General features: G+C 34.4%; 1 protein-coding gene across 1 annotated transcript; it reads right to left on the bottom strand.

Moving 5' to 3' along the window:
- Nucleotides 1-5,549: 5,549 nt before the first annotated feature.
- On the bottom strand, nucleotides 5,550-9,486 carry LOC126702984 (kinetochore protein SPC25 homolog). Its single transcript, XM_050401866.1, has 7 exons — nucleotides 9,204-9,486; nucleotides 8,946-9,011; nucleotides 8,621-8,767; nucleotides 6,670-6,783; nucleotides 6,495-6,584; nucleotides 6,277-6,399; nucleotides 5,550-5,941 (listed from the first exon to the last, which is right to left on the bottom strand). Exons 1-7 carry the CDS (start codon nucleotides 9,373-9,375, stop codon nucleotides 5,748-5,750), a joined length of 906 nt encoding a protein of 301 aa, XP_050257823.1. The 5' UTR covers nucleotides 9,376-9,486; the 3' UTR covers nucleotides 5,550-5,747.
- Between the last annotated feature and the right edge of the window lie 649 nt (nucleotides 9,487-10,135).

Genomic DNA, 10,135 nt, shown 5'->3' with positions numbered 1-10,135 from the left:
TTGGTCTAGAAAGATTTGTACAGTGTGTGAACCAATTGAGAGGTTGGTTTCCTGTAATAATTTGACGTAAAAATTTTGAAAATACAATTTCTCTTTAGTGAATGATGAACCATGATTGTGGGTTTTCACTTTTCAGTACTGTGCTTTGCAAAATTTCCATTCGTGGGGTGGGGGCAAGAGAGATGATTGGGTTAGCCCTTAGGTTGGACTTGGGACAAGCATGGAAGGGTGGGCCTATTTGGTTTCTGGTGGATCATAATTTGTATGGAACCTACTGATTTCGGGTTAAGTGTTAATTATGGAAAATGATATGTGCACAAAAATTGTGAAAAAATTACTTTGATCTCCTTCTCATATATGTTTTACTTTATGCAAAATCAAAGCTTAAAAATGGAATTATTGCATAATTCTTTGTCAAAATACAGTAACACTTTTCGGTTAATATGCATTTGTATAGGTCTCAATCAAAAGGACAGAAGCATTTTGAGTGATTAACTTTGGATCACATGATTTAACACTTTTGATGAAAAGTACCATTTGGGTTCAACTTACTGGAGAGAGTTTATTTTGGAGTTCGTAGTCATTAGATGATAATTGAACGTTCAGCCAAAAAAAAAAAAAAAAAAAAAAAAAAAGAAGAACGCATGAATAAACAGTTGAATTTATAAAAAATTTCTATGTCAAATTTCTCTTAAAAACTTATAATAAAGAAGAGTAATCTCAAACGGAAAATCATCACAATACTATTACCTTTAGAATTGTAGACATATTTATTATTTTCCTTTTTTTAGATGAATTTATAATTTTCCCTTAGTGTGAGTGTGTGACGATAGCTGCATTAAAAAGTAGATAGTCGACACAAAAACTATGCTGGTAGTGACCAAAAATTAAGCAGCTAGCATTACATGAAGATTAATCAATAATCACAATTCACAACTATAAGTTTGTCTTAATAAGCTTTAGTTGTTAAAGAAAGAATAATAAGAGTTTGTGTTTTGGTTTTACTTCCTTGAAATTATTTCAGGAGCTACTACTTTTATATTTATATTCAAACGTACGTACATATACATATACAGATAAATGTTTGTTTACAAGATAATAGATAACTATGCTATTGTATTTGGATTACATGAGAACTCTTAAATTGTGTTTTGGTTTGCTTTCTTGAAAATATTTCAAGAGTTACTACTTTTATATTTATATTCAAATGTACGTATATACATAGATAAAGGTTTGTTTACAAGATAACAGATAACTATGCTATTATATTTTGATTACATGAGAAATCCTAAACACTATTAGATTGCTTTGGAAGTATTTGGATTATATGAGAACTCCTAAATACTATTAGATTGGTTTGGAGGTTCCAGTGGTTGAGATTGATGATAATCCAATGCCTTGATTTTAAATGTAAATAATGTTGTCTCAATAGTTATCAGTACAACTAAAAAAATCTCTCTAGGAGCTCTCTCAGACCAGGTCTATCCATGCTTTCTTTCTGGCAATCATGCTGTGATTTAACAGACCAGGTTTATTCATGAGCACCCCCTAATATTTTAATTAACTTGTAAAGTAGCAATAATGATGGCCAGGGAAAAAAATAATACTATGTAAAATCATGGGTGGGGAAAAAAAGAAGCTGATGAAGTTATGGCATATGGCCACGCATGAGACATAGCTTTACTAATGAAAAATAAATAAATAAATAATCTAACTTAGGATAAAGGATAAAAGTATCGGTTTCCAGAAAAAAAAATTATGGATTTTTTTTTTTGAGACAATAAAAAAAAAATTATGGATTTAGGTGGTTTATTTAATAAAATTCTCAAGAATTATTATTACCATAAAAGTCAATTTTCCCATGAAACGAGAGAATTGAAATTCCTACACTTATGGTAAAAATTTGTCATTTCCCACGTTTCTTGCTTTCATGAAACGCATTGTGTTTAAATATTCACATGAATTTTTATCAAATAACATTGCGTTTCTTATAAAAATTGAACAAAAAAAATAACATGCAACATATACCAGGTCTAGGAGTAGGACTAGGAATAAACTATTCTCTGCACAGACCAAAAAAAAAAAAAAAAGGATTTCTTTCTTCACTTTTCCATTAAGCCTAGGAATATGCATGCTTCTTATGACTTAAAAAAAAAAAAAAAAAAAAAAAAAAAAAAAAAAAAAAAAAAAATTCTGCATTGATGTTGTGAAATAAATTATTAAAAAGCTAGTTGCCTAACCTCACATTGTTACTTACAAATTTGCCTCTTTCCAATTTTTTTTAGAAGTTTCTCAGAGAGCTTATTCTCAGAGTGGCATTATTGAGTATTGCCCTTTATATGAGCAAATGATTTTGAATCTTGAGCTGTCTGACTGATGGACATTCAACAAAGGTTGTCCATATAGAAAGTTTACTGGATTGGGGAAAAAAATGTCACTTTAAAGAAGAAAACAAATAAGTAACACTATTATGGCTGTCTTAGCCATATAAAAGAAGTGCTAATTACTAATTAGAGTTACCTTGAAAAAATGGGAGCAATACTAACCAAAATTAATAATAATAAAGTACATAAAGAAAACATAATAGATGTCATGCGCATCATATTCAGCTAAAAAATGTGAGGGAATTAGAGGGTTTAACGAGAGTAGATCATTTTCCAAACATAATAGAGATAACAATCTTGAAGGAAAGAATAACCTTAATTAAGTGATACTGTTGAGGGCCATTTGTGAGAGTCCAGGCGGACAGGAAGAAAGCCCAATAATAAGGGCAACAAGGAATTTACAAAATAGATAGCAAAAAACCATTAGGCTCAAACGACAGGAATAATGGATCACAGGCCCAACAAATAAACAAATGGGTCTTGAAGAAGCAAGTGGGCTCAAAGAAGTCCGGAAAGAAAGAAATAGCATCCCATGGGCAGTGTATGAGAAAGAAAAGCGAGAAAGGGCCGTCGCAGGCCCAAGGCAATGCAAACTAAGAGAGTAAGGGGTTTATGGCAGACCAATGATCCCCAAGGATGAGAATAAGGTTATTGGGCCAGGGAAGCCCAATAAAGTTAGTAAAAAGCCCATGGGAGTGTGGAATTAGCAAATGGGCCGAGGAAGCCCAAAGAAAGCAAACGGACCGTAGATACCCAAAGGAAAGCCCAAAGGGACATAGGAGCCCATAAGTAAAAGCAAAACAGTGGTCATGACAAGCCACTGAGAGAAGGAATAAACAACTGGCCCAAAAGTAGCCCAGCAGGATTAAGTTATTATGGCAGGAATAACAGTACAACGTTGCAAGAAATAAAGAAAATCGAGAGTGGGCTAAAGAAATGTAAGGCCCATCATCAGACAAAATCCAACTTTTAAATGGAGCGGGAAACCAAAGAAAAGTCCACATAAGAGGTCAGAAAACACGGACGGAGAGTCTCCTGATCACGGTAAACGCATGAGCAGCAGATAGAGTTTTGGACATATTTGAAAGGAAAGCACACGCAAGGCCTAAGCACCACCAACCTGTACCCAGCCAATATGGGACGTGGTGGGGCCATGACCCAGAGGTAAGAGGTAAAGGGGGTATGATTTGGTGGTGGGGAGAGGGGAAAGGACCTATTTTGCGGCTCCCGCCCAAGCCTTTTTGGGAGGTACGTCCTGCTGGGATGACAGACCACCCAAAAGAGGCAAGGTTGAGGGGGGAACCGTTAGGTGCATGCCTTGAGGGAAAGAGAGAGAAAGCATTTATGCCATGGCAGGAAAGAGTGCTACGATGGACTGAGGAATGAAACAAACCTGTCTTTGTCTGACAAGGGTGAGTGTCACACACCTTTGGTGGTCGGCAAGTACGCCCAGACCAGACAAAGGCAGTTAAGGGGCAAAGTAGTAAAAAACTGGCCACAGCGGGCACTATAAAAGGACCCTTGCCGTGCCCTGAAAAAGGGATCGAAAAACAAAGTATTCACGGAGTAAAAAGAAAACAGAGTAAAAGAAAAGAAAAAAGATAAGAAAGAAAACAGAGAAAAAAAGAGAGGAAATTGAAGAAAAAAGAGAGATAATACAATGGGTATGCACCAGTAGGTCGGTTTCCCTCTCTCCCTTTTCAAATCATGCTCTCTTCCAAAATGTAACAAGGATTCCTTTTGGGCAATAACCATTCAGGTCCGACTCCCTCAAAGCCATTAATCCCCACGGCAGGACCTTTTCTTGGGAGATTATTTGCATTGAGAGGAGGCGTTCTCTCCTTTTTGGCTTTGCTTCGACAGACCAAACTTAAAACTTGATTTATGCTCATTCTTGATTAGTTCATATTGTTTTCTTTCTCCTTTACTTTCACTATAAATGACATTATCACGACTGTAATCATGTTTTATAAGTAGGGATTACTTGGCCATTTCATTTAAATAGTCAGAGTATTCTGTTTCGGTTATTATTATTATATCTGTCTGCCGTAACTCATCTGAAACAGTTTTGCTTGCCGTAAGCCTACTCCTGGCCGACAAGGCATAATTTGTGCACAAACCGGCCCAAGTTGAGTTACAATTGGACCGGCCCCAACTCCCTTACTCAGACACATTTGGGTCCATTACCGGAGGAGGCAGCCCAGCCCAACGCACAATACGCAGAAAAAAGGCCCCTACAGATACTAATAAGAGAGATTAAACATATGAATACACTTATGACTTAACATATTAAACAATCAGTTAAGTAATAAAGTTATTATGTAATAATATCTACAATTATGTTGTGTGGTTACCACACATCATGTGGAGCCAAATGGGCCATGCTTGAAGAAGTTCCGTAGTGAAATGAGAAACTGTTTTTGAAATGAAATTTGATCTAACAGTTGACAAGCAGTTGATTAGAAATTAGAAAACCTTTCTCGTTGGGATTTTTTTACTCATGCTTGCTCAATTATTGCTCAAAAGCAAGCATGCATGAGCAAGCATGCATCTAACACTTCTTTTTATGTGCTTAAAACTTAAAAGCCTTAAATTACCTAGACTACAGTCAGTATTGTTTTTAGAGTTAAATAGTTCATAAAAAAAAATATTATCAATTATATGCGATTGTGTTTTACTGGACAGAGACAAAGTTGCTTTGATTTTGATTTTAAAATGGAGAGATTTTAACAATTACATGGAGTTGAGGCTGATTAGTACCAGTATATGCCATCAAAAAGAGTAAAAACAAAAGCACTAGAAAGTTTAGGAAATTCGTTTTCCACCAGATTCTATTTTCTGTCTTTTGAGCCAGACTAAGTTAAGAACATTCTTACTTGCTTTGTAAGTTGGAACTTGTTTTTCAGCAATTGATCTAACTTCGGAACTTCGAATTTAACCTTCTTTTTTCTCAATTTCAATAGATAATGTACAAAAGAAAAACCTTGTACATATTTTCAAAACCTTTATTTTTTAAGGTAACTATCATACTTCAACTCAAGTTCACTCAAAAGAATGCTAATACTATTTACGAAGCTAATTCAACACTTATTAATCAGGTCTAGCAGCGAGTTTTTTATGTGTTTTTTTAATCCTCTTGCAATTAAAATCTTAATGCTAAGAGAATGCTAATGAGACTTCCGGCAATGCATTATTTGAAAAAAGGACGAAGAAAATCCAAACAATTAGTGATCATTCTAAATGGAACAGTCCAGCATGCAAAAACAATTACAGGAGTTTGGCAGATAAAGATCGAAAACAAATAATTACATCCACACATACATGGACCAATAACTACAATAAGAAATTTTTGATGGCATAGGATCACCTCCATGATAAGGGTTTCGACCCTCTTAAATAGTATGCTTTCTTAGAAGGTCTACTGCCTTCTTCATGTAGAACTTGGTCGTCATTTTTTGTGGCTGAGGATTCACTTCTGTCACTTGACATTGATAGAACTGGAGCAGATGTAGATATTGTGGACAACTCTTGATGATTTGTTAATTGGGGCAAAAATCCTGGCGATTCATAAATGGCACAATGAAGTATTATTTTAAGTCATATATAAGGTTATGGAAACAGAGAGTAACCTACCATAAAACTCTTCTAAAATTTTATAATTGTACACAAAACGTTTAAGTGCAAGGCCACTTTTTAGTCAATTTATTTTTACCATATAAGAAAAATGTAAGGTAAAGTGCCACATGCATGTCACTAAGGGTAAAATAATTTCTTTTTGGCTCTTTGATTACAGGAATGAGTTTCACTAGAGAAGACCGGCTCTCATTTTTGAGTGGATGTCATTTATCAGACGAGTAATGTACTAGATAGGATGCAAAAGATAAGATTGTACCTTGTGTGGCAGCTTCTTGGAACTTCTCTCTCATGATTCTGACAAATTTGAATAAACCATTGGTTTTATTCAACTCATAGATCAACTCTTTGGTGTCATTCAAGTGTGGATCACAATCTAACACTGACGTGATAGAAAATATATGAATATCTAATCCGTACGTCACTGGAATATATTTAACACTAGAACATGACCAATAACAGGTCTATATAACTTACAGGTGTAAGTATCATTTGCATAGCGAACGGTGAGAGAGTACTCCTCATTTGGATTTCTCGAATTTATGTTCTTGAAGGTGAATTTTACCCCTAGAGAACAAAAGACTTGTAAGTAAGTCACTCTTGATAAAAACAAATACATAAATAAAAGCGCATGATTTTGAATTTCAATTACCATGTCCAGCTTCAACATGGAAACCAAGAACCCTATTGTACCACAAAATTGCTTCTTGTGTTTCACTTTTACACTCAACATCTTTGTTACTCTTTTCTTCAGATGCTGCCAAAGCTGTTGATGGTACAAAATGAGAGAAAATGATCAGAGAACAAGTGGTAATCTAGACCATCCTTTACTTCACAATACAGATTCAGATTTACAAACAAAACCAATATATATCAATGTTCACAAAATGGTTTAGACCAAAAAATAAATAGAAAAGTGTGTACAGCACAGAATTTCAACTATTGTACAAAATCAAGATATATTACCCATGACAGTCCAAACTACAATAAGACTTTCAACTGGCTGCTAGATGGTTAGAGATTCTTAAGAAGTTTCAGTGTCACCACATGGCCGACTCAAAATTTTAGTGTAATTAAATACCACTGAGATATTCATACATATATGAGTCCATACTGCAAATTGCAATTAAACATGTAAACACAATGTAATAGGTGCCAGAACTTGAAAAGAAATATATAAGTTGTCTAACATAGTCATTGAGGAACCAAGATTCACACACCTTTAAAATACCAGTTAGATAAAGTGAGAAAACCATTACCATCACTCTTAAGAACTCATAACCAATATATATGGAAATTCTTGCAGATACGAAACAATAACATATAATTGAAAAAGGAGGAAAAAATAAGAGTAACGAAGTAATATTGCTGTTGAGAAATGAGAATAGCAAAATACTTCAAATCAAACACTAACATGTGGTGACCCCATCATAAGGCCATGTCTCCCACTAGTCATGGTTGCCCTCACAACTGTAAAACCACAAACTAAAACCCAACTTGCCACATAATATATACAGGCACCACTGAGACCCAGCTAATGATATTCTCATGGATGATTTTTTGCCTATGGATCGCATCAACTGGCATATCAACCAATATGGGGAAGATTAGAAAAGAGGTGCAGGTAACATAAATTAACAATCACAAGCCCCACAACTATGATATATAATCCCTCTTCAAAAGTGATATGATTGATCTCTTTCCACATCAGACTCCTAGTAGTTCAAATATGCCAAAGCATGAATTTGGTGTTCTTGGGCCAGGCGGTAGAGTTAACAAAAACTAGTAGAGAACTAAAGTCTCCATATATTAGTTTCAGAAATAGAATATCTGCTCCAGATTGAACTGAAGACCAAATAAATAACATCATAATTCCTCAAATGGGGAATGATGAATCTGCACACGATTCCTACCAGTGGACCCTTAGAGACCAATATTTTCAAATCCTACAGAATAAGAATGTCTCCTTATGACCTTAATTCATCATCCATTACTTACATAAAAGTTGATTCGCAGCAAAAATGCAAAATATTGACAATGAACATACTTTCTTTTCCTCCACATATAATTGAAAACCAATAGGGCAAGGATGAATATTGGGTACAAAACTACTATCTTCACATCCATAACACACTATAAAACCATATGTTTCATGACCAATCCATTACTCACTGACTTCATCTAAATCCTACACAAGTAAATAATTTCATAATTCCTCAAACGGGGAATGATGAATCTGCACATGATTCCTACCAGTGGAACCTCAGAGGCCAATATTTTCAAATCCTGCAGAATTAAGAATGTCTCCTTATGACCTTAATTCATCTTCCATGACTCACATAAAAGTTGATTTGCAGCAAAAATGCAAAATATTGACAACGAACCTACATTCTTCTCCTTCATAGATAATTGAAAACAAACTGGGCAAGGATGACTATTGGGTACAAAACTACTACCTTCACATCCATAACACGCTATAAAACCAGACGTTTCAGGATTAACCCATTACTCACCGACTTCAACTAAATCCTAAACAAACATTAGACGATGCAAACATATAACTTACAAAAAAACAAACAAGCAACACAATGAGAGGAAAGTACCAAGAGAATGTTGAGATATAATTGCAGCATATTGATCCCTCTTTGCACTCTGTACTTGCACACTTCTTTTAAGCTCTTCTACTCTAGCTCTTTGAGCAGCAATTGAGTCCATTATCGCCATCCGCTTCGCCTCTTTCCGGGTCTTCACTACATTACAATATTAACAAAAGAAAATAGAAAAAAAAAATACACACAAAGTTTAAAACTTGATAAAAATCACTTTTTTTTTTTCAAATAAAAATACACACCATCAATTTATTAAATTGACTAAAAAAATCAAAACAAAATTCAAGTTCTTTCAAAATTTTCAAATAATCAAAATTACCTGCTAGGGCTTTTACCATATCATCCTCTGCCTCTCTGAGTTTAGCTTTAAGTTCCCCTAATTTTCCTAAACAATCAAAATCAAAAGTAAAATTTAAACTAAAATTTCTTAACCAAGGTGACATTTTTTGCAACCAAAAAACCCTAATTTGAGCGAGGCTCACAGAGTCTCAGACCCAAAAGATCAAAACCCTAATTTCGCAGAAATGTGAAGGAAACACTGAAAAAAAAAAAAAAAGCACATGTTCGTGAAGCAAACCTTGGTTTTGGGCGGTTTGTTGAGCTCTGGACTTGATGGATTGGAGGGAATTGCGAAACGACGACGCGTAAGAGTCGATCTTCTGTTGGTGGATCTGTATCTCTCTTTCGCACGTCAATCGCAGCGACTCCATCTTCGTCCGTACTGGCTCCTCCGCAGCTTGCGTCTCCATTTTTCTCACGGACACGAACGCGCACGCGCAGTGAGAGACACAGAGAGAGAGAGAGTGTGTGTTTTGTTTTGAAATGAAATGAAATTTTTGCTTTTAGCCCGCCATTTTTGTTTTCAATTTTCCTTTCTTTTTTAATCTCTTGGGAGTTGGAGTCGCTCGGATATGAGTGAAGTAGGTCCATGGGCATGGGTTCGGGTCGGGTTGTGACAGTAGATAGATTATGTATATTTCATGTATTATAAAATTAAAATTAAAATAATTGGACTTTTGTAAACTAAGCACTTTTTCTTTATTAATAAATTATTATAATTTTCATATAATATATTTATAAAAAAAATTCATGTAATATGTATAAATTATATTTTAAATTTCTATATTCATCAAAAATAATTCACAAAATACCAAAATAACTCAAACTAAAAAAATCAAATAATAAAATAAGTTCATATATATGGTGGGTAAGTTAGATCAAATAGGTTAAAAAAACTATCAACTCAAACTCGACTCAGCCTAATGCTTAAAATTAAATTATAATCCAATCTAATCCATAACCCATGAAAATCAACAATGTATTTTTTTTTTAAATAATTACCCCCCTCTTTTTTACAATAGATGGTGATATATATTATCTATGTTCCTATATATTGTATAGCTGATCCGTAATCTCGGCCAAAAAAAAAAAAAGTATTGCTGATCTGTAATATTTTTTTCGTGCCCGGTACCAAATTCTTTGTGTTTCTACAATTTATTATCTAATCAA

This window comes from Quercus robur, chromosome 10, assembly GCF_932294415.1.
Source record: "Quercus robur chromosome 10, dhQueRobu3.1, whole genome shotgun sequence".
Taxonomy (NCBI): Eukaryota; Viridiplantae; Streptophyta; class Magnoliopsida; order Fagales; family Fagaceae; genus Quercus; species Quercus robur.
This window is presented reverse-complemented; position numbering and strand designations above follow the sequence as displayed.